The following is a 24,705-nucleotide window of genomic DNA, read 5'->3' as shown; positions in this document are numbered from 1 at the left end:
TTCAATGCTTCCATTTACATATCCCAAACCCCGTGCCGTCTATACTTAGAAATTGAATAAATCTGTGTTTATCATGGTTGCGGCAGCTCCACAGAGTAACCACCACCAGCAACAGGGGAACCTGGCTCCTGGGCCCCTCCCATTCCCTAGTGGTCACCACAGGCTCCTTTGGGTGTCCGTTTATCCCAAGTCAACATCCTCTTTCCATTGACATCCTGTGGTTTCACTGAAGGTCACACTTCACCAGCCCCTGTGAAGTCTGCTCAACATGGCCACTCATGCGGTCTTGCAGAGCTGTGATCCCTCAGGACTCCTGTTTCTAGAGCATTCTTGCCCCCCACCCCTGAATCATTCCAGGGCAAAATAACATGCCAAGCATAGTGAGGTTTACACAGTTTCCAGGTCTTCCCCCGTTCGGTGGTGACCTTGGCCTGGTGCTTTCTCTGGCCCTGGGTTTGCATTTGCCAAATCAGTGCAGGTGTCCACCAGCAGCTCTGAAGACTACTTAGATGGCAAAACAGAAGTGCGGTATGTATGAAATCTCAAACCACACTAGATGTAGTTTTAGCCCATTCAGTACCTGTAAGCTGAATATGAAGGCCAAATAAATATGTATTTAGTTTGCTTCAGAGGATGCTGGCCGGTTTGCCCACCATTAAACCAACTGAAGCACACAAACATCTTCAAAGCACACTGTACATGTGCAAGCATTACAAAAAAATCAAATAGTCCACTTTCAAATTTTAAGAAAACTCTGGGAGAACAAATGTGGTAATTCTTTGGATAAAATTCAAGCCAGAACTTGATTTATGTGCTTCACGAAGTTGTTTCATAATTGAGTTTTTATTGGTTGTTCTGAGGATCAGTACAGACATTTCAATTTGTACACAATTCTTAACATACGTACCGAAAATCTAAAAAATCATGTAGTTGTAATTCTTTTCTAGAAGTTATTCCAGTGACCTTCCAGCTTAAAATTTGGAGGCAAATTTTCCTTAACAGTATATCAAGTACCAATATCTTCAAATGCTGATACACTGTTACATTGTTAAGTCCCATTAATTCACAATTTAATATCATATACACTACATACTCAAATTTTCAATCTTGCACAGCACATTAACAGTGTTACTAGGAAAACTGGACTACCACGACCAAGATGTGACAGACTGCACAAGAATTCTGACAGGGAGAGCCAAGATCTAGGAGTGGTTTTCTTTAGGAAACAATTCTACCAAAAACAACACGGGAACAGAAGTAATTTAAAATATTCAAGACATATTAAATGCACGACTGACTCCAAAATGCCATTTAGTATGCTTGGTATTATAGGATATAAAAACTACCCCATCTATGGAATGTTGAGCTGACACCCAAGACAATCAAAGCCTCCCACATTCAATATCCCACTATTTCCTGGTTGTACCAAAAAATAAACAACCAGCAAATGATTTCACCTCTTAAAAAAAAGCATTTACACTTAAAAAATGGGATGAGGTGGGATTCCCTCCTTCTTAAAAATGTTTCTAGAGCTACTAAAAAACTTGCATTTACAAAATAGTTGATAAAAATATTCCTCTGGATTGTACAAGAAGGGAGACAGGGACCACTGATAAGACATGGTATGCGTATTAATCGGACTTGGCTTCTTTCTCTCCTGCTTCATCGGAGGCTGGACTCTGCAAATCAAAGGAAAAGTAATAATCAAATACTTGATTTGTGTCATTATAATGATCTTTGAGAGCTTCAACATTTAATGTAATGTAAGTTTAACTTATATAGATTAGATCTCGGAAATACAGACGATCCTCATTACATGTAGATTGTGTATTTGTCGATTTGCCTATTCACTAAAATTTATTTGTAACCCCAAAATCAATACTCCTGGCACTTCCACGGACTTAAAAGCATTTTTCTGGTTCATCAACATGTGCCTTCCCAGCTGGGGTGGTGGTTTTAGTTCTGAACTGGTGCCTTTTTTGCAGTTTATTTAGTACCACACATTTCACATCTTTTTTGTGCTTCTTGATGATGTTGGCTTGACAAATATAACAACTGTCTACCAAGCGCAAGAACGTTGTGATGTCCCTTATGGAGAAAATACACACGTCGGAGAGATTCATTCAGGCATAAATTACAGTGCTGTTTCTGTTGGCCCCAAGTTCAATGCTAATGTATCATCAACATGTATTCAACGAAAACACATAAAATAAGGCTATGTCTCGATGGGTTGATGGAAATGTTACCAGAGTGCTGCAGAAATCTAACCCTTTGTTTCCTCCATGTGCAACTGTTCAGTATTCAACCTTCGAGAACACAATCACCATGAAAAACAGGTGTAGTGTGATAACGCGTATTAGAAGGTCAAATTCTTCCCTTATAACTAGACTACTAATCTCATCTCAACATCACATAATATTTGATGTGTGGTTAGAACTACCAATTAAAAGTAAATTCTGATTAGACTCCACAAATCAGAAATAAGTACTTGGGTTGTTCTAACATTTGATCTATAAATCTAAAAGTTTTAAAAATACCCTGAATTATTTATCTTTCCAGGTTTAACCAATATAACATTAAAAAAGAAAAAGGCTTGGCTTAAGAAAAATTATTTATCAAAACTTGTAGCCTACTTGTTTAAAAAAAAGTATCTTCTTTTTATGACTTAAAAAGGTAAAGAATAAGGACACGAAGTCTTTTTATTTGCTTGATTTAAGTTATTTAGTCCTAACAGAAGCAGACACTTTTAAGAAAACTGGACTTCTTTATCAAAAATGAAATGGGAAAAATGTGCCAAATAAGGAATGGATTCAAAACATTTTTGAAGTAATATCTAGATAATAAAAAATTACAGCAGATCTAGAGATGGCAATAATAAAAAGAGCCTAGAATATTTCTTTAAACAAAGTCCCAAGATTATGTGAAAGAAAAAAGAGTATTAAATCACTTAGTAAATTAAATACTTTTTAAAACACACACAAGTAATTACATTAATGAGCCCTGAGTACGATAGTGGATGTGTTACTGGTGAAGTTCTGAGCATATTAAAATTTCTTGTTCACTCATTTAAAGAAGCCAGCAACATATACATTTTCAAATACGATCTAATTCATAAAAACCACCTGTCTATTCACTTGGGAGTCACTATGCAAAGCTTTAATATTTTTTAAACAAAGACGGTCTTATCTGCTATATAAAAATATATAACTTATCATCTGTTCAGAGTCCAAATCAACAACACAAAACACTTCTGACCTCCTCATCTTTAGTTTCTCCGTTTTCTGCAGGTAAGTCTTCTTTCGCTTCTTGGTTAGCCACTTCAGCCTGTTTTCCCTTTGCTCCCCTTTTCCCCTTTGTTTGCACTTTTTTGTCTGAAGATTTATCCTAGGATACATTAAGAATATATTTTAAGTATAACCTTGGCACTTACATTTTCTCACTTGCTATAGTGTCCCCAACAGCTGCCATGTTAATGCTAGGTCGCACAGCAGCCTGAGTGACAAGACCCATCTTTTACAGAAGACACCTCAAAGTCCGTCCGCGCTAGTCAGGACAACACTGTATGCCCAGAACTGCAACAGAACTCGCACTATCAAGTCTCACTAGGCTTACCCTGAGTAACCCTCAAGGCTGGGCTACACTCCTCCTCCACCTCCTCAGTAACCCACTAGTCTCTCAAGTTCCACACGACCGAACCAACGAGGGGAAGAACAGGTGGAGGAAATCTCTTTCCACTGTAACCCTACCCATCCCCAAAGTTCTCTTGAGCTTGAATAATAATCAAATTGTCAAATAATCACTGTCCTGACAAGACATTCACCCTCACAGTAAGACCATTCACCTGAAAACAGCACCATGGTGAATGGTCAGGTTGACTATCCTGCTACAGCTAATCCCTTGATATCATGTAACGAGTAGCTAAAAGGATCAATTGAGTTTATCGTTTTCATTTACATGTTGGAAGAATCTGAAAAGCACACATATTAGTATGACAATAAAAGACATTCAAAATTTAAGCCATTGTTAAGCAACAAAAAACTTTTTGGATACCATCCATCAATGGGGAAGAAGTTTGAACATTTAGTATTTATTCCCTGTAAATAAAGAATGCACCAACAGCCAAATTAAGTTTGGTCACCAGTGAGCTGTATCAAAGTCCCCTGTCAGTACTGACCAATATTTGAGTTAAACAGCCACAGAGACATGCAGGTAGACCTCACAACTTCAAAGCTAAGACTGGGGGAAAAAAACCAGTGTAACCAATTCTGAACCAATGATGGCATTCCATATATAAAGACAACATGACAGCTACTAATAATACACCATCTTTAGAATGAACCATAAATTATTATTTTTTAGTGAGCTCTACGCCCAACGTGGGGCTCAAATTCACAACTCTGAGATCATGATCTACCGACTGAGCCAGCCAAGTGGCCCAGAATTAATCTATCAATTATGAAAACAAACGTATTTGGGATAGCACTCCTCACACACTGATATCATGAAGTGTCAAAATCACCTCTGTAGTTAAAAGCTATTCTATAATCTGATTTCTTGAGATTTCTCATTAATTTTCTAACCACTATGGCGATAGTATAAAAAATGTAAATCCTTAGAAGTGAAAACAAAATACACAATAACCTGGATGGAAATAATACCACTTTTAACTAATAACAGGAACAATAGATGAAAAAAAGTAAAACAATGTTTTCCTAATACATGTTTCAATCCCCAAAATACTTGTAAGAAAATTATACAAGTCATAATCTCACAGAGTTTTACATATACTTTAAAAACAGCGTGCCTACACTGTAATCAACACATCAAGTATTTACCTTCCATTAAGGCTTTAAATTGGATTATGAAGGGTGTGCTACCGAAACGCAAGTAAAACAAAGCCCCCACTCCACATTTTTCCTTTGGCGACACTGAGTTGACACATGTTTCTCAAGGAACATGGACATGTAGACTTACCTGTTGGCCTCGCAGTGAGAGAAAGAAATGTGTTGATTACACCTGATGTCCCAAACCCAACTGAGGGTAAAATCTGAGCATTTTCACTAAAAAAGTTTTGGGGGCAAATAAAAATACAGGAAGGGGTAAATAAGGAAGAAAAATTTAAGAGGGAAACAGGCACAGTACTTCAGCCAATTGGTTTATTAAAAAAATCCCAAACAAAAATGGGTAATTATAGTACACAGTTCATTCCATCATTATGCAACAAGATCCGCTATTTTTTTGGCCTTCATGAAAAGTTCCTGTTTTACTTAACTTTTTATACAGAGAGTTATTGTTTCACCTTTTGTGTGAGAAATACCAAGTTAACATACTATGCTTATACCTTCTTTGAATACTTAGAAAAAATAGAACTTTCTACTTAACTTTCACATTCATTTCTGTACAATGTTTAAAATAAAGAGTTGGAAACAAAACCTTTGGTTATGCAGTGCTAGGCTTCCACCTATACTTCCACAAAAGGGGTCTAACACCAAACTCTCCCTCAAGTTTTAACTGCACAGAAATTAATCATACCACGAATTTCCCCTAAGACAGTGACAGCTTTGCAGAGGACAGTTTCAATGCTACACCCAAAATCAAAGTTGTAATGATTTACATACACTGTGCTTTCTCAACATAAGTTTTCGAACATTACATAAATGCCAGAACTTCATTTCAGAGACCTTCAATGCGAACAATGCAATCGTGAATCGATTCCAGGCAAACAACTCTAACGAGGTTAGGGTTAACTCAGTTTCTTAGGGTAAAACGCTGTAGTGTACTCTTTATACATAGTTACAAAACAGACAAAACACAATACTTATGTTCTCCGAGAACACCGTCTCGGTGTACCGCCTGCACACAGGATTGAGAACTTTATCCGCAAAAACCTACACTTTAGGTCTCAACCGTGGCTTTCAGGTTATCAAGAGGATTAAGCACAAGTCTACAACCTACGGGCCAGCGCTCACCATGACGTACACAACAACGCCAGAACGGATTTCCTTCGTCAGCTAGACTTACGAGTACTTTCGGTCGTCTGAAGTCTCAAATTCTGCAGCACCATGAACGCGACACGTTATATTCTCGTAAAAAAAACAGTGGCACCATATCATTATTATTAGTTTTTCTTACCCAGCCCAGAAAAGGTAACAGGTTGGTCACTGTTACCATTACGATATAAAATTTAAGTAGGAAAATAGGAGACAACGTCCACATTTCAGGCAAGTATGACATCTGAGACTCTCGGAGTCAAGAGCTTAATCACTAACAATGTCACAAGACCTAAGAGTCGCTGGGGATGGCTTTCTAGTAGGAAAAAGTCACACGTCAAGCAGCGCCGCAGCAGCTCCCAGACACCGCGCGCGGTCTCCCAAGTTTGGAGCCTACCTTTCCGGCCGCCTTTTTTGGCTTCGTTTCCACTTTCGCAGGAGCAGGTTTCTGAAAGGCAAAGGCAGCACTGAGTGTCTTCACCGGGCACAACCCCGCGGAAAAGAAACGGTTACGGGGCTCGCTCTACTTACAGCCGACAACCTCGCCGACCTCCTCTTGGGCTTTAGGAGAGAAAAGGACAAGGAGTGAGGGGTGAAGCGCAAACGGGACCCACCCCCCGGCAGAGGCGCGGGCTCTTACCTCCTCCTTCGCCGCCCCCTCGGCGGAGCTGACCTGCGGAAGGAAGCACACGCGCGAGTGAGCGCAGCCCGCAAACAAAAGTGCCCGCGCGCCCCGCGCCCGCCCCACGCCCGCCCCACGCCCGCCCGCCAGAACAATGCCCGGCCGCGTGACGTCAGCGGCTTCCCGCCGCCGCGTTCGAATCTCCCACCCGGCTCCTCGGCCGCCGAACGTTCCAGAACGCCGCGCCCGGGCCGCCGCGCGCGCGCTCGCAGCCAGCCCGCCCGCCCGCCCGCTGCGGGTCCCGGGGCGCCCGTCGGGCCCAGCGCCGCCGTGAGCGCGGCGGGCCTCGGGCCTCGTAGGGGCGGCCGCGGCGGGCCAGGCGGCGGAGGGCGCGCGTACGGGCCGCGGCCGCCGCTCACCTTCCTCTTGGGCATCGTGGCGGCGGGGCGGGCGCGTGCCGGGTGCCTGCGGGCAGCGGCGCGCCGAGAGCCTTCGCGAAGCTGGGCTGCCTGGCCGCTGCCGCTCCTCCCGCCGCCCGAGCTGCTGCGACCCGCCGCGGGGGCGGTGGGAGAACCGGATGGAACCGGATTGGGAGCCCGCCCCCCCCCCGCGTCCTCGGCCGGGCTTTCCTCCCCGCCGGCCGGGCCGCCCCCCGCCCCCGCCCATTGGCTGTGGGGCCCACCGCGCCGCGGCCCGCGCCCGGAATAGGTGAGGCGGGCCGTCACTCGACCACTGCGCCCCGCCCCCGCTCCCGGCACCCCCACCCCCACCCGCCGTCTCGCGGGGCCCCAGACCCAGGCGAGGGGGGCGGGGCCCCAGAGGCCGCTCTCACCTCACGGTAGTTTGTTTGAAGCCGAGCCGCAAAGTGCGGTCTGCGCGCCGATTGGCGGAGTCCCGCCACGTGATAGCCGGGTGACCCCACCCACAACCTCCCTGGTTACCTGGGTACTCCTAACGCCCAGAGAGCCCCAGGGACCGAGTTCATCTCCTCTAGTGTGAGTTGGGATGGAACATTTATAGTTAGTCTAATAAACTGGGAAGGGAGAGACAATGGATTCAAATGCGAGCCAAGTTCTCCCTCCTCGGGCGGTAAGAAAGACTATCTATGGGCCCTCGGGAAGCAGGCCTTCGGGAAGCAGGTCTTATTGCGCAGGCGCCAGAGGGGAGGTCGTGGGAAGTAAAGCTAGCGCGCGGGCTCAGCGCCGGGTGCCGCTGCGCAGGCGCTGGTCTTTGCGACGTCTCTCGGCTCGCGGCTGTCCGGAGTCCGGGCTCCGCTGCTAGGTTGCTCTGGGTCGCTCTTTCTCTGTCGCATTCTTTAGATCGTCTGTTCCTTGAGAGGCCGGGGTACCCACCGTCCCCAAGACGTGTCCTCTCGCAGACGCCTGGGCCGGCCGATCTCTCCAGCGCTGAAGTGAAGCGGGAAGCAAGCACACCCTCTCCAGCCCGTTTTTGCTCCCCTAAGCACCTTTTTAAAGTGGAAAAAGAGCATCAGGCTTGGCGGGGGCTGGGGGTGGGCGGTGATCTGGGAAGCCCGGAACCAGATCGCGTATTATCCAGTTTCTTTAATAAAGAAGAAAATTACGTTTAAAAGGACAAATTGTGTGGGCTTACATTTTTAAATCAGAATTGTCAGCTGGGATTCTTGAAAAGAAGGAAACGTTGGAGTAATTTGCGTCCAAAAGATAGGAAACAGATCAGATGTCCCTCATTTGAGAGGCCCGGATAAACTATGGAACCATCGCATCATGTAATAGCGAGCTGCAACAGAGAGAGATGAGGCAGCTGCTTACTGAGGAAGTCAATTTCAAAACCGCTAGTCAGGTGTTGCACCTCCTGACCTCAGTACCTAGCGTCTTCCCTTCTCAGTCATGGAAGCCTGAAGTCCAGAGTGGCTTATAAAAGCCCCTGCAATTTGGTCCAGTTCAATGATTTTCATCGCTGCGCCTTCTGTTTCACCTTCCCGTTCTCAGTCAGGCCAGGCACCGCCTGCTTCTCGGAGCCTTGGCACCTGCTGTTCCTGCTGCCTCAGACCAGTGTGGCTCTCTTCCTCATTAGGGTCTTTGCGCAAATATCACCCTCTCAGTGAGGCCTGACTTGACCTTTAAGTTTAAAATTGCAACTCCCCGTCTCTGATCTCTGCCTTATTTTCTACAGGGTTCCTACTGAATATATAGCTATATTGAGTATGAAGTTATACATTCATCGTGCACCTCAGGAAGAATTTTCAAAGTGGTGCCAGTGGTTGCTTCTGTGGAAAACAACTGGGAGCCGGGTAAGATTAAAATTTACACTTTTCTCTTTATTTCCCCACTCCTATCTGCATTACAAAAAAAAAAAAAAAAAAGGTGACTGAGTTTGTGGCACCTGCCCTGTCCCAGGCATTATGTTAGGCCCTGGGGTGGAGAGACAGCAGACAGCACATGTATGGCAAGGACTCTGGATGGTAGTTTAGCGGAGAGACAAGGCACCCACACTGTCCTAGCAAGGGAAAGGGGAAGCCACAAGCGGGGGGACAGCACAGACCAGGGCATGCAGAGGCACTAGAATGTGATAGTCCTCCAGGGCCTGCTAAATGGCAGTGGTGGATCCATGGAGAATGGACAGTGACAATTAGAGAAAAGAGGCAAAATGAGAAAGGCAACCTGCAGAAGGCATTTGATGCCAGGCTAAGGGGTTTGGCCATTATCCAAGGAGACATTGCAAGGTCTTAAGAAGAGAATGACAGGCTGAGATCTGAACTTACCTTTTATTTATTTATTTGTTTATTTATTTTTAAAGATTTTATTTATTTATTTGACAGAGAGAGACAGCCAGCGAGAGAAGGAACACAAAGGGGGAGTGGGAGAGGAAGAAGCAGGCTCCCAGCGGAGGAGCCTGATGTGGGGCTCTATCCCAGAACGCCAGGATCACGCCCTGAGCCAAAGGCAGAAGCTTAACGACTGCGCCACCCAGGCGCCCCTGAACTTACCTTTTAAAAAATTTTCTCCCATGAGAATTTAAGATGCAGTAGCCCAGAGGTGACAAACCGGTGGCCTATGATGTTTGCTTTGGGCCAGATTTTTTTTTTTAATTGGCCAACATAAGCATGTGGAACAACCGGAACTCAATAGGAAAGCCACTTGGCAGTATCTTTTAAAGGTAAGCAAGTACTCCATGACTCAGTAATTCACTCCTAGAAATACACCCAACAACATTGCTTTCATCTGTTCACTAGAAAGCATGAGTAGAATATTCATAGCTGACCTATTTTCATAGGCCCAACCAGCAGCAGCCTAAATGTCCATCAACAGCAGAGTAGATGAGTGAGTGGAAGACTATTAGCCATGACAAAGAGCCATCTACACTTACAACAGTGCAGGTGCGTCTCACAAACACAAAGGTGAAAGCAAGATGCCAAATCCAAAAGAATACATGGTGTGATTCCATTCATATAACATACGAAGGCAGGCAAACGAATCTAGTCCGTTAGAAGTCAGAATGTTAGTGCCTCTTTGGGGGCGGGGTGGGGAGCTATGACTGGATGAGAGAGACTTTAGGGGGCTGGTCATGTTCTGTTTCTTGGTCTGGATGTTGGTTGCCCTGTTGTGTTTGCTTTGTGAATATCTTTTTTAATCTTTTTGTTTTTCATATATTTTTATTGTCCATTACAAGGTCTTCTTTTATTTTTATTTATTTATTTATTTATATATGTATTAAGACTTTACTTATTTATTTGGAGAAGAGAGTGAGTGGGAGGGAGAGGGAGAGAGAATCTGAAGCAGACTCTGCCCTGAGCTTAGAGCCCACTCAGGGCTTGACCCTAGGACATGAGCCAAGACTGAGAGTTGTACGCTTAACCGATTGAGCCACCCAGGTGCCCTGTCACTTTGTGAATATTAATTGAGCTGTGCACTTAGGTATACATTTCTGGATATATATATTAGCAATGAAGTTTTCAAGTTTTGTTGGTTTTTTTTAGTAACATGTCAAAATCAGATGATTTCACGTACAGATTCAGCTCTTCGACTTCTCCTGGCCTCCTTTGTGTGTGCATTCCAAGGGCTTCACTTGACCTTGTAACTTGTAAAAAGGCACTCTATCCAGTTTGCTAGGGTCCCGGTCCCGCCAGTTTTTCTCACCTGTATTTTCTGCCTAGCCTCTGAAGACATTTCGGTTTGTGATGCCTGTGTATAAACATGGGTAATTATAGACACCATTTTTTATATTTCTGTTTATTTTTGGAAGAAATATTTATGTGGTTCAAAATTCTAAGGGTACAAATCTATTTCCAGAGAAGTCTCTGTTCCACGTTTGTGCTCCTATATATTAGTTCTCCCATGGAGAAAATAATGCTGCTCTTTGTGTACCCTTCCAGAAATATTTTGTGCGAATACAAGCAAGTGAATCTGTGCTTTCTGTCCCCCTTGTTTTCCCCTCTGTTTGGCACCTTGCATTTTTCCCTTCATGGAGTCTGTTTCCTATTAGCACTTACCAGAGTCCTTCTTTTACTGCTGAATTGTATTCCACTGTATAGATGTACCAAACATTTTTACACCAATTCTCTATTGATTTGACTTTCAAATAGTGTCCAGTCTTTTGTTCCTTCAAAGGATGCTGCAACATATAACCATGAACATCGATGTGCTTTTCCTATAAAACCGGAGAGCTGGCCCACTTGTTGCTAAAACTAAACACGTACCCAACCCACGCACTACAACTAGGCAGCCCTTGGTCAAAAGTCAGACTCTGTGCTGGATGATCCAGACTGTCGGATAACCGCACGGAAACAACATTTTAAAAATTCCTCAAGAACCCTCAGGATCTTTGTATCCATTCGCACAAGTGTCCTCACCACCACTGCACCCTGCACTCCACATGCCCCGCTTTGGAAAATCGTGCGCTGATGCAGGCTGGTTGATGGTACAGGGTGACTGAGGTTGTCTAGAGAGGAGAATCCCGAACCTAATCTAAGGCAGAACTGCTGGCGATAGGCAGGGTTCCGAGGGAAACTGAGAGAGTGAAATCAATAATAGTGAGCAGTTTGCCTCCCCTGTGTCAGGTGTCCTAGGTGCTGAGGATGTAGCTGTGAACACAGGAGTTAAGCCACCTGTCCTCGTGGGGCTGTCATTCTAGTGGGAGTACAATAAAGACGTGAACAAGATACTTTCACATAGCAATGGTGCCTTGAAGGAAGGAAAAGTGTCACAATATGCAGCATGCTGGAGGTGTGCCGAATGGGGCTGCTGCCGATGGGGGAGTCGGAGAGGGCCTCTGAGGGGAGAAGTGAAGGGTCAGGTGTCCTGGGCCTTTGGTTGCTCTGCAGGAATAGGCTTCAGGACAGAGGAAACAGCTAGTACAAAGGTCCTGAGGTAGGGTCAGCCTTGGCGTGTTCGAAGAAGAGAAATGTGCGTAGAGAAGCAGACAGGGGCGAGGATGTGTGAGGCAGTGAGGAAGCAATGAAGGGCTGCAGTGGGAACTGATGTCACTGGTCTGGACTCCCAAGTGGAGGTGAGGTCAGCTTGAGAGGTTAACACATGAAGTCAGTTGTTGCCAGAAGACATCTGACCAGAAGAGACCTTGTAAAGCAGTCTAGCCAAGGAACGTTGGCTTCGGGGAAGGAGGTCTGTGGAAGGAGGGATTTGGGATATCTTTTGGTGGTGGGGGCGGGGGACTGACAAGACTCTTCAGGGGACTGGGGCCAGGGAGAGGAGAGAGACTTTTGGCTATGAGCAGTAGAAACCCAATTAGCATAAGCGTAAGGAAATGGATTATCTCCCATGGCCGAATGTTCTGGACTGGAAGATTCAGCAGCTTAATGTGTTGTCACGGTCTAGGTTCTTTTCTCTCTTCTGTTGTGCCTCTTTCTGACTTAGCTTCATCCTCAGTTGGAAGTGGAATCCCACGCATCACATCCAGATTTATAACAGCCAGAGAAAGAATGTCTCTTTTCCCAGAAGCCCTCTCTCGATTGCCTTTACTTCTTGCCCAGAATTGGGTCACATGCAAGGGGAACAGGACACCCTTAGATCAAATCAAACCCACCCCTGGAGTTGGAGGTAGGGCCAGGAATGGAGGGAATGGATACCTGAGCAAAATAAGGTCTCTGTTAGGAAGGATAAGGAGGGCAATGGGCTGAGACTCGTGTGCCCACTAGGCTGTGTGGATGGGGAGCAATTCACCCAGCGAGGGATGAAAGAAGAGGTGTGCAGGACCGTGGAGAGGTCACATGGAGATTGTAAAGTGCCCCCTACCTTGACAATGTACGATGTCACCGATTGTCCTGATGGAGCAGTTTCAGTGAGTGGTAGGACAGAAACCAGGTTCAAGTTAGAAAGGGGAGAGGACAAGAGGAACTGAGAATGTATTCCAGCCCCCACTGTGCTGTGCTGCGCCACACTTCTGGAGAGAAGCCCAGTCTCTGGGCCAGTGTGTCTGGGGAGCGAAGACAGAAGATAAACTGTGGTAGGTGTGAGACGAGCCTGTGAGCAAGAGCGGGTATGAGGGAGATGATGTCGGAACACCGAGTGCCTACTGGTCACTGCGCTGTTGGGTATCCCAGCTGTTGTGGGAGAGTGAGATGCAAGGGGAGCAGAGGAGAGCAAAACTACAGGGCCCCATGCAGAGCTTTTGACGACCACTATGCTGAATGAGTTGGCCAGAAACGCCGGAACGCAGCCCTAAGATGACCAATAGTGGTAGGAGTCACCATGCATTGTATGTTTCTAGCCTGGTTGCAAACTTTATGGCTTCATGACTATATAAATAATTATTATTAGCTAAGATAATTGGAATTACTGTTATTATGAGCTTCCTGTTCAACAGTCCATAGTCCTGATTACTATTTTAGGAAAAACACTAAGCCAGCTACAAATTGGTCATGTTATTCTTTTCTGCTCGCAGGTGAATCTTGCCTTTCCAAACATGGAAAGGAAGCTTCTTAGCCTGTGCCGGCTGCTGTAGCAAAATACCATAGACTGTGGGCGGCTTATAAACAACAGACGTTTATTTCTCGCAGTTCTGGAGGCTGGGAAGTCCAAGGTCAAGGCTCTGGTAGTTGCGATGTTTGGTGAGAACCTGTTTCCTGGTTCATAGATGGCTGTGTTCTCGCCGTGTCCTCAACTCGGGAGAAAGGGGAAAGCAGCTCTCTGGGGTCTCTTTATAAGGACGCTGATCCCATTCACAAGGGCTCCACCCCCATGATCTAGTCACCTCCCAAAGCCCCCCACCCCCCAGATACCATCCCAATGGGGATTAGGTTTCAATGTTTGAATTTTGGGAGCACACTTTCATCTCAGGAACACTCCCTGCATCTCTTCCAGATCACTCAGCTTCTGTGGTTTCCAGAGAGAATCACCCCGTCAAATGGGCAGCCACTTCATACTATTTGAGACTTGAGCAGAAATATTCTACTCCATTGTGAAGGGGCACTTGTTATCCCTGACTCTGGAGATCGCATGAAGGAGTTCAAGGTTCCCCTGGCTTCTGTGAACTCTGAAGGCAGAGGCAGTGGTAAAAATGTGTTCAGCTGACATGGTTTGAGGGATGCCCCATTCGTAACCTACAGGAGGACACGGTTTCCTTTGGTTAGACATTGCCCCACATCTGTGGTTTGGAGTGTTGGCCAGAATAACAGCTAAAAGCCAAAAAAAAAAAAGTTCTCTTAATGCTACTTCTACATTATTCAGATACATTTGACTCTGGAGCAACATGGGTTTGAACTACAGGGGTCCACCTATATGCAGATTTTTTTCGATACACACACTAGAGTACTGTAAACGTATTTTCTCTTCCGTACGATTTTTTAAATTTTCTTTTCTCTAGCTTGATTATAAGAGTACAGTATATAATACGTATAACGTACAAAATTTGTGTTAATTGGCTGTTAATGTGACTGGTAAAGCTTCTGAAACAATAGGCTATTAGTTGTTAAGTTTTTGGGGAGTCAGAAGTTATGGATGGATTTTCAACTGCATGGGAGTTAGCTCCCCTAACCCCTGTGTTGTTCAAGGGTCTTTTGAAATAAATGTGTTTTTCTGAGTCCTTTCTCAGAAGCATTATAACTGATGAAGACTTCACTTTGATGTAATTTGCATTAAGGAAAAAACAGGAGAGGGAAGCTAATGTGACATTTCATTATAGTCAAATAATCTAAAGTGTTATTCCCATCTGAATGTCTTCTCATTTTCCTTTCCATTCAGAGAAGCCAGATACAGCATTGTTAGCAAAAATAGATGAGCCTGACTCTTGACTTCATTTTTAATTTTTCACATTTCTATAAATTTGAAATTATTTTAAAATAAAAAAATTTTGAAAGCTAATGAAAGATTTATGTAGAGATACATGTCTTCTGGACATATTCCAGAGCCTGGGAAAATTTGAGAAGTAAATGAAATAAATTGCACTAATGCTAATAGTATTTTAAACTACTCAATTTTGCATGTTCGGAAGGGCATAGCCTAACAGAGACTTAAAAACATTTAAAAGGTTATTTGGTTCTACCAGTATTTTTCTTAAATTGAAGTAAAATTCATATAACATGCAACTGTGTTTTTAAAGGTTTTATTTATCTATTTGAGAGAGAGAACAAGAGTGAAAGAGCACAAGCAGGGGGAGGGGCAGAGAGAAGCAGACTCCTGCTGAGCAGGGAGCCTGATGCGGGACTCGATCCCAGGACCCTAGGATCATGACTTGAGCCAAAGGCAGACGCTTCACTGACTGAGCCACCCAGGTGCCCCTGCAGCTAACTATTTTTAAGTGTACAATCCAGTGGCATTAGTACATTTACAATGTTGTTCAATCACTAAGTGTACTACTTTTAAAGATAATTTAACATTTACATTTAAAATTTTTATGTGTTTTTTAACAAGTTAGGAAACACAGCAAATTAGCTCAGATTACAAGCTGTTACATTTTTCTGTCTGATTATCTCCTAACACACGTGTACGTATGCTTCTGTGTGCTCACACTCGAGACTGCTTAAATATTCAGCTACACTGAAATGTAGTTTTCCAGGAGATCCTGACACTTCATTCCTCATTAGCTGTCTTGGATCCTAAAGCAGGCTGCCAACAGACAGGACACATGCAAGTCTCTGACAGCTAATGAGCACCATGAGGCCATGAAATTTGTGCATTTGAGGTCACTGCCTGTGCTTGGTTTGTGCCAGTCACCGAAACAAACACTGCAGATTTTACTTAATCCACCTGAGCGCTGATGTACCTCTAGTTCTTAATGGAAAAAAATGTCAGTCTGCTCTGTGATTCAACCCTGTATGTGACCACTAGCACCACCACCACCATCACCACCACCACCACCATCACAACCACTATCATCATCATCTTCATCATCATCATCATCACCACCATCACCCCTACCATCATCACAACCACTATCATCATCATCTTCATCACCATCATCACCATCATCACCATCACCACCACCATCATCATCATCACCACCACCATCACCACCACCATCACCACCACCATCATCACAACCACTATCATCATCATCATCACCACCACCACCACCATCATCACCACCATCACCACCACCATCATCATCATCATCTTCATCACCACCACCACCATCATCATCATTGTCATCATCATTTAGTAAAACCAAGTGGGCAAAGCTGGGAATAGGTATGTTCAGTTTCCACTAAATTGTGACTTCTCTGTATCCTTTCTGTTCTCACTGTGTTGGAAAGAGTCGAGGCAGTCTTTCTTTCACCTTGCATTTCAGTGCTGCCTTCTGGTTGTGCCTGTCGCAAGAGGAATCACCTTGCATTGGCCCCTCTGAATAACTGACCCCAAGTCACTCAAGTTCTGGACACATTTCTAGTCACTGCTGACATTCCTTTGAGTCTCTGACCAAGATTTGGTTTCCATTAGAGAACTCTTTTCTCCAATCCCAGTCACGATGAGCTGAAAATTGACATAAAAGCCATGGATATAGTTCTTGCTAAACCCATTCTCTGAAGCCCTATGAGGTGGAATTGTCAGAGGCTCTAGGACCTGTCAGTTCTGAGCAAACAATGATTTGATGAAAGCCCCCGCTGCTGCTCTCAATGGTGTTTGTATTTTCTGTGCACCTTGCTCTGGATGGAGACCCATTTGTAATGCTATTCCAGTCTTTATTTTCTACAGGCTGAATACCTTTTTTTTTTTTTTAACTTGACCGTCTAGTGCGATATTTGGATGGAGTTGGTAGCAGCTGTGACTCACTGGATTCTTCTTTTTCCATTGCTGTACTTGACTCAAGTTTTGAATTAAGGAATGGGGTACTTCTGTGTTCTATATCTGTCTCATTATAGACCTGCAAGACCTAATGTTGTGTAAAGATTTAGTTCCCCTAGGTGAATTATGTTCCTCAGAATGAACAGTGTCACTCTGTTTCTGAGTTTGTGAACAGCTTTGACTATTTAATGTTATTGGCTCTAGTCTTTGGATTGTATTTCTCACTGTAATATTAATTCTAGCACTATTTTTTCCAAACATGTACTTCTCTAAATGGTTTTCCTCCTTTTGCCCAAATTCACCACTACCTGATTGGTTTGCCCGACCACTCAACTTAGCATGTAGAGCAGCAGGTCTAGGACTCGTTCATTGATCCACCCTCAATTCCATTTCTTTTTTTTTTTTTTAAAGATTTTATTTATTCATTTGACAGAGAGAGAGACAGCCAGTGAGAGAGGGAACACAAGCAGGGGGAGTGGGAGAGGAAGAAGCAGGCTCCCAGCGGAGGAGCCTGATGCGGTGCTCGATCCCAGAATGGCGGGATCACGCACTGGGCCGAAGGCAGATGCTTAACGACTGAGCCACCCAGGCGCCCCCTGAATTCCATTTCTAATCTTCCTAAGGTTGGGAAGGATTCTTCTGCTGAATTTTGCTGTTTTGAACCATCTTTAAATCTAGCTCTTAGAATGTTGTAAATATTGCCATTGAAATTTGCCAAGGTTTGGCGTCTTGTTTGCCTACCCACAGGGCTCTTTGATCTTTGATGCTTATCTTTGGTACCATCATCTCTGTTGGTATTTGACCATTGAAAGTCCATTTCTTGACCAGGATTTCAAATCCAGTTATTTTCATGATGTATACCGATACCTAGGAGAAACCAACATTCTTCATTGGATTTGTTCTACTCAGAGATCTCCAAGTTTTTAACAACAGAATTGCCAACTGAACTTTCTTTGGGGATTCCTCAGTCTCTGGTGCATGCCCCACTTTTCGTATTTCTCCAGTCAGGTGTGTCTCTTGACTCATCTAATAGCTATTGTAGTGCTTCTGATTATTTCTCCAATGGCACTTGGAACCTTGTGGCCTCCCTCTGACATTTCAACACCAAGTTCATGAATAAGCTGATAAGAGGCTGCTTCTCTGTGGAGTTGTTCTTGTTGTCATCTTGGTTCGTTTTCACAATGATATGGTCTTTATAGTAGGCAGAATAATGCCCTGCTCCCCCAGATGTCCACTGTTTGATGGCCAGGACCTGTGACTATGTTACCTTTTGTAGCCCAAAGGACTTTACAGATGTAATGAAGTTAAAGGTTTTTAAATGGGGAGGAAGATTATCCTGTCTTATCCATCTGGATCCACTTCACTCAATAAGGAGGAACATAGGAGGGTCAGAGAAGATGTGACAATGGAAGCAGAGGTAGGAGGGGCGTGATTGCTGGCTTAACCTGAACTAGATATAGACTGATTGATACAGAGATGTTCTGGCTTTCATACTTTCTTTCCACATGTTAGTAGAATAATTCAGCCTTTAATTGTTAGTGCTCTTTTCGAGAGCTATCCAAATGAAGCAGTAGGAGAGATCTGAGTTGTTCAAATTGGGTTGTCTTCGAAGGCCGGGTACTGCTGGTTCTCTCCCTCCTCTGCTGCACAGTCAGGGACATTCTTCAGGGTTTTTGTTTGTTTGCTTGTTTGTTTTTTGTCAAATTCTTGCCTTGCCAGGAATTGGAGATCCTCTTACTTGAGGGATGTGCTGGTGTTGTAGTGTGGTCTGGTAGGGGGTGGAGAACAGGGATGCCCTCTTCCTCTGCCTGAGAGGCAGACGCTGGGGAGGGAGACAGGAAGGCAGGAGGAAATGCTATCACTTCATGAGTTGTTTGTCCTTCCTAATTCACCGAACTAAGTCTCTAGTGAGTAGAGGAGCCAGTAGTCTGACTATAGCTGCGGATGGTCCAGCAGCAGGGACAGGGGGAGGGACAAGCTCCAAGCCTGTCTTTCAGTTTGGTGAGTTCAGCCTCACCTACCGGCCAAGACGCCATTCCACAGAAAGAATTCATTCTACCACTGTTGAACACTTGACGTTTTCTTGAAGCAGAAATTTGCAGTGATGAGAGAAAAACTCTCTAAGGGCCTGATATACAAGGGGTGTCAGTTTAGATTTCTTTCTAAGTCAGCATGACTGTACAGAAACTTTGTTTAAACCAAAAGCCTGATTAATGGCCCAACCATCCATGCATTCTACACCTGCTTTGTGAATAAGTAGCCTAAAGGGAAACCGAGTTGTCCCGAGATATCGATCAATACTTCTACTCCCTGCATTCCTTTGTGGTAAGACTTGTGATTCCTGCCTATATGCTAATCTATAATCTTTTGAGCTTTTACAGGATATAAAAATATATAACCCTGTAAAAACTATTCATTCTCCAGAGCACTTCCGTCCCTGTGAAGAGCGTGTTTTCCTAGCAGCTGCCCTAACTTGGGCTCGAATGAAACATTTCTTTTCTCTTTAAAATTTAAGTTTTGTTCATTTTGCATCGGCATCTCTTGGCGCAGTGGGCAGGATATCAGAGCAGCTAGCCTGAGAAACACCTGGGGGTCCTCCAGGCCTGCTGCTTGGTATCAGCAGGGCCCCTTTGTGCCCCTCTAGCTTCTTAGCACCTCACAGGTTTATCTGGTGAGTTCTGCTGATATCCAGACATCCTCAGCTTAACAGTCCTGACTTTTATTCAAGCTGTTAAGGCTCACTGGTAATGTTCTCTAGGTGGGAATAATCTAGAGAAGTTGGCATTATGGGTAGCTTGTTTTAATTTGACATTATACTAATTGATGTTATTAATATAAGGCTTGAGTAAATTTTCTGGCTAGAAATATGAGAGACTGAATCACTCAGCTCCGAAGAAAAGGGGCACTTGCTCTTTCTGGCCTGCAGGCACTTTCAAGCGACTGAAAGCCGAGCGGAAGGGCCTGAGGGTATTCCTTGAGATGTGTAGGGTCCCATAGGGATTTCCCATCTCCTAAGATAATTAGCGATTGGCTCGTCCAGGGACACATACCTAAGAATTGATCACCCAGTGCTTCGAGCCGTACTCAGTGGTCTTTTTTTTCTTTTTTCTTTTTTTTTAAGTAGGCTCCATACCTAGTGTGGACCCCAGCACAGGGCTTGAACTCACAACCCTGCGATCAAGACCTGAGCTGAGATCAACAGTCAGACACTTAACTGACTGAGCCGCCCAGGTGCCCCAGCCCCCTCAATGGTCTTAGAGCCCACTGGGGAAACTGAGACGCATAAGAGTGTAGTATGGCTATTTGGAAGTGACACTCGCAAGCACTACCCTCTTGATCCATCACACTCAACATCCTTAGATTTTGCCCAAGTCTTATTCCAAAATGGAAACCAAAATGAGTAGGGAATTGTGCTTGAAAAGCCAAACAGCTCCCAGAAAACCAACAACCACCCACAGGAACTCCAGTAAGCTGTATGTACGACACATAGGGAGCCTCTACTTGCAAGTGCTTACTCAAGCAGGGAACTTTTTTTTTTTTTTTAAACAACATGGGGCTGACCTCATGACCCTGAGATCAAGACCCCGAGACCAAGACCTGAGCTAACACCAAGAGTTGAACACCCGGCTGACTGAGTCATCCAGGCACCCCAGTGGAAAAATTTAAGGATAACCTGTCTTGGATGGCCCAGGCAGGGTCCTTTTGACATGTCTAAATCAGTTCTTGTTTGTTTGTTTGTTTTTTAAGATTTTATTTTGAGTAATCTCCAGTGTGGGCCTTGAACTTACAACCCCTAGATCAAGAGTTGCATCCTCTACCAACTGAGCCAGCCAGGCGACCCCCAAATTATTTTTCTTGTGCACACAATTAAAGAAAGCAGGCTGTAAGATTAAGTAACCAGAAAGTAGGAAGCTGTTGGGTTGAGTCAGTGAAGCACTTGGCTTCTGAGAGGAACCAACACTCACAGAGGTATTCTGGGCCTCGTTTGGTTTATTTGTTGCTGTAGCTTTTGCCATCTTTGGACAAAACCAGCCATGTTATATTCAAAATGGGAAATGACTAATTCATGGATCCATAATTATAATGCTACCTTGCAATTTAATTTGTTTTAATAAAAGGGAGCTATTTGAAAATTGGGTCTTTAATGTCCTCTCCACAAATATTAATGAAACAAAGGCTAGATTTTGTTTGCATCTTGTTTGTGTATATGTGTCCACGTGTGTTATAAATGTGAGGTTTTTTCACTGTCTCTGGATGGTATTGTTAAAATTAATTTGTAAAAGAGCTCTATTTAATTGGCTTAAAGGCAAGTGTTTATAAGAATTGGACATTCTGAGTAGGGAAGAGTCCAAGATGGTGGAGGAGTAGGAGACCTTAGTTTCATCAGGCCCCAGGAATTCAGCTAGAATAGCCATCAAATTCTTCTGAACACCTGCACACTCAACTGGAGATTGAAGAAAAGAATAGCTGCAACTCTCCAAATGGAAAAGTGACCACTTTCTGTGAGGTAGGAGGTGTGGAGAAGTGAATCCGAGGTGATACATGGGAAGATAAATGGCGGGGTGGGGAGCCTCTGAAAGCTGGCATCCGGAAAGTGATATAGCCCCGGAGGGCAAATCAGAACTTTTAGAAGTCTGTTCTAGTGAGGGCCGTCTCTGCCTGAAAGGCGCTCAGGTGGTGAACGGGGGAGGGATGCTATGTGGGACAGTGTGGTCTCAGGATCCCCAGGGTCACAGGAAGACTGGGGGTGTCTGAGGGTGGCAGATTTCCCAGGTATTGGAGCGGGGAAGCCAGCTGCAATCAGCGAGCCCAGGAGTGAGCTCTCAGCTCGGGGTTGCCATAAACCCCAAACCACCACTCAGTTGGGCAACTGGTCTCCGAGCAGGGGCCCAAAAAAATGGCAGAATGAGCGAGCACCCCCTTCCTCCCCAGGAAGGAGAAGCACAGGAGTGCGCTGCTGCAGTCTGCAGGGTTTGGAGACTTGAAATGGGGTCGCCTGCCTGAGACAGAAGTGCTCAGTCACAGTCCAGGTGAGCACAGAGTGCCGACAGAGACCAGGGAGACAGGAGTGATTGACTGCTTTTCCCTGAGGGCGCATTGAGGAGTGGGGCCCCAAGCTCTCGGCTCCGGGCTGGAGATTGGGAGGCCATCGTTTTCATTCTCATCCTCTAAAGCAGCACGGTAAGCCTTCAGGGAACAAAAGCCACAAAGAGCAATCCGGGGCAGACTGCTTAGCCTGACCCCCTGGCAAGGGGGTTGCAACTCCATCTGGAGCAAAGACACTTGAGACTCAGTGCAACAGGCCCCTCCCGCAAAGGTTCAGCAAGAACATCCGGCTGAGACCAAGGTTACCGATCATAGAGAACTGCCATATTTCAGCCTAGGGGAAAACAGTATATAGAATTCATGGGTTTTTGCCCACGATTCTTTAGTCTTTCATTTTATTTTTTTCTCCTCATTCCTTTTTCAATGAATTTCTTATTTTATCAACTCCTTTTAAAAATATTTTTAATTTTTATTTTTACAGTTACATTCTATCCTTTCATTGTATTTAATTTTATTTTTGTATATATATAAGCTTTTCTTTTTTACACTTTTGGGATGCAGTTTCTTCTAACAAAAAGACCAAAATACACCCAGAATCTAGTGTATGGCTCTGTTCTCTTCACCTGTGTGATCATATTCTCTTGTGTTTTTTTTTCTTTCCTCTTCTTTTTTTCTTTTTGTATTTTTGTTTGTTTTGTTAAAGTCTTTTTAAATTTTCATCTTTACAGTTACATTCTATCCATTCAATGTATTTAATTTTATTTTTGTATATATATACGTTTTTCTTAAAATTTTGAGATATAGAGTCTTCTAACAAACTGATGACAGTACATTCAGGATATAGTGTATTGCTCTGTTCTGTTCACCTGTCTGTTTATATTCCTTATTTTTCCCCCTTTTTGGGTCTTTTTTAATTTTTACAGTTATATTCTAGCCTTTCATTGTATTTAATTTTCTTTTTGTACATACATAATTTTTTCTTTCTTTAAATTTTGGGATCTAGTTTTCTAACAAACAGACCAAAATACAGACAGGATCTAGTGTATTGCTCTATTCGGTTCACCTGTCTGATTATATTCTTAAAAAAAAATTTTTTTTTCATGAAACAAGACAAAACCACAGAGAGAAAGCCATAAGACACTCTTAATCTTAGGAAATAAATTGAAGGTTGCTGGAGGGGAGGGGGGGATGGGCTGGGGTAACTGGGTGATGGACATTGGGGAGGGTATGTGTTGTGATGAGCACTGGGTATTATATAAGACTGATGAATCACAGACCTGTACACCTGAAACAAATAATACATTATATGTTAATTAGAAAACTTTTTTTTTTTTTTGGTTTTGGGTCTCTTCTGATTTGTTTAGTATATATTTCTCTGGGGTTGTTGTTGCTATTTTAGTATTTTGTTCTCTTGCTCATCTATACTTCTCTGGACAGAATGACAAAACAGAAAAACTCACCTCAAAAAAGAGAATAAAAGGCAGTACTGACTGCCAGGGACATAATCAGTATGGACATAAGTAAGATGTCAGAACTAGAGTTCAGAATAACGATTATAAAGTTACTAGCTGGGCTTGAAAAAAGCATACAGGATACTAGAGAATCCCTTTCTGGAGAAATAACAGAACTAAGATCTAATCAAGTCGAAACAAAAAAGGCTATTAATGAGCTGCAATAAAAAATGGAGGCTCTAACTGCTAGGATAAATGAGGCAGAAGAGAGAATTAGTGATATAGAAGATGAAATGATGGAGAATAAAGAAGCTGAGAAAAAGAGAGATAACTACTGGATCACGAGGGGAGAATTCCAGAGATAAGTGATACCATAAAGCAAAACAATATTAGAATAATTAGGATCCCAGAAGAAGAGAAAAGAGAGAGGGGGAGATGCCAGAAGGTATGTTGAAACAAATTATAGTGGAGAACTTCCCTAATCTGGGGAAGGAAACAGGCATCCAAGTCCAAGAGGCACAGAGGAACCCCCTCAAAATCAATAAAAATAAGTCAACACCCCGACATACAGTAGTGAAACTTGCGGATCTTAGAGGCAAAGAGAAAATCCTGAAAGCAACTCAGAACAAGAGGCCCATAACCTACAAGGGTAGAAACATTAGATTGGTAGCAGTCCTATGCAGAGTCCTGGTAGACCAGAAAAGACTGGCATGATATATTCAGGGTGCTAAGTAAGAAAAATATGCAGCCAAGAATACTTTATCCAGCTAGAATGTCATTCAAAATAGAAGGAGAGATAAAAAGCTTCCAGGACAAACAGACACTTAGGCTGTCATTCAAAATAGAAGGAGAGATAAAAAGCTTCCAGGACAAAGAGAAACTAAAAGAATTTGTGATGAACAAACCAGCCCTATGAGAAATATTAAAAGGGATCCTTCAAGCAAAGAGAGAGCCTAAAAGTAACATACACCAGAAAGGAACAGAATCAATATACAGAAACAGTGACTTTATAGGTAATACAATGGCACTAAATTCATCTCTCAATAGTTACTCTGAATGTAAATGTGCTAAATGCCCCAATCAAAAGACACAGGGTATCAGATTGGATAAAAAAGCAAGACCCATTGATATGCTGTCTCCAAGAGACTCATTTTATTTTTATTTATTTTTTAAAAGATTTTATTTATTCATTTGAGAGAGAGTGGGAGAGAGCACACAAGCAGGGGGCGGGGAGAGGGAGAGGGAGAAGCAGACTCCCTGCTGAGCAGGAGCCTGATGTGGAGCTCAATACCAGGACCCGGAGATCATGACCTGAACCAAACGCAGATGCTCAACGATCTGAGCCACACAGGCTTTCCTGCAAGAGACTCATTTTAGAC

The 24,705-nt window shown here is 43.7% G+C and overlaps 1 protein-coding gene across 1 annotated transcript; it reads right to left on the bottom strand.

Annotated features, from left to right (window-relative positions):
* Positions 1 to 1,490: 1,490 nt before the first annotated feature.
* On the bottom strand, positions 1,491 to 7,187 carry HMGN1 (high mobility group nucleosome binding domain 1). Its single transcript, XM_040621893.1, has 6 exons — positions 7,032 to 7,187; positions 6,631 to 6,663; positions 6,522 to 6,551; positions 6,388 to 6,438; positions 3,256 to 3,384; positions 1,491 to 1,679 (listed from the first exon to the last, which is right to left on the bottom strand). The coding sequence occupies exons 1-6, from the start codon at positions 7,044 to 7,046 to the stop codon at positions 1,632 to 1,634; spliced, it is 306 nt and encodes a 101-aa protein (XP_040477827.1). The 5' UTR covers positions 7,047 to 7,187; the 3' UTR covers positions 1,491 to 1,631.
* Between the last annotated feature and the right edge of the window lie 17,518 nt (positions 7,188 to 24,705).

This window comes from Ursus maritimus, unplaced genomic scaffold (assembly GCF_017311325.1).
Source record: "Ursus maritimus isolate PB19 unplaced genomic scaffold, ASM1731132v1 scaffold_4, whole genome shotgun sequence".
NCBI lineage: Eukaryota > Metazoa > Chordata > Mammalia > Carnivora > Ursidae > Ursus > Ursus maritimus.
This window is presented reverse-complemented; position numbering and strand designations above follow the sequence as displayed.

Bases quoted from the DNA above. Each gene is read 5' to 3' on its own strand.
- HMGN1 (XM_040621893.1), bottom strand. The intron at 6,552-6,630 runs GTAAGAGCCCGC...TCTCTCCTAAAG, and splicing joins AGGGGGCGGCGAAGGAGGAG to CCCAAGAGGAGGTCGGCGAG. The intron at 1,680-3,255 runs GTCAGAAGTGTT...TTTGATTTGCAG, and splicing joins GAGAAACTAAAGATGAGGAG to AGTCCAGCCTCCGATGAAGC.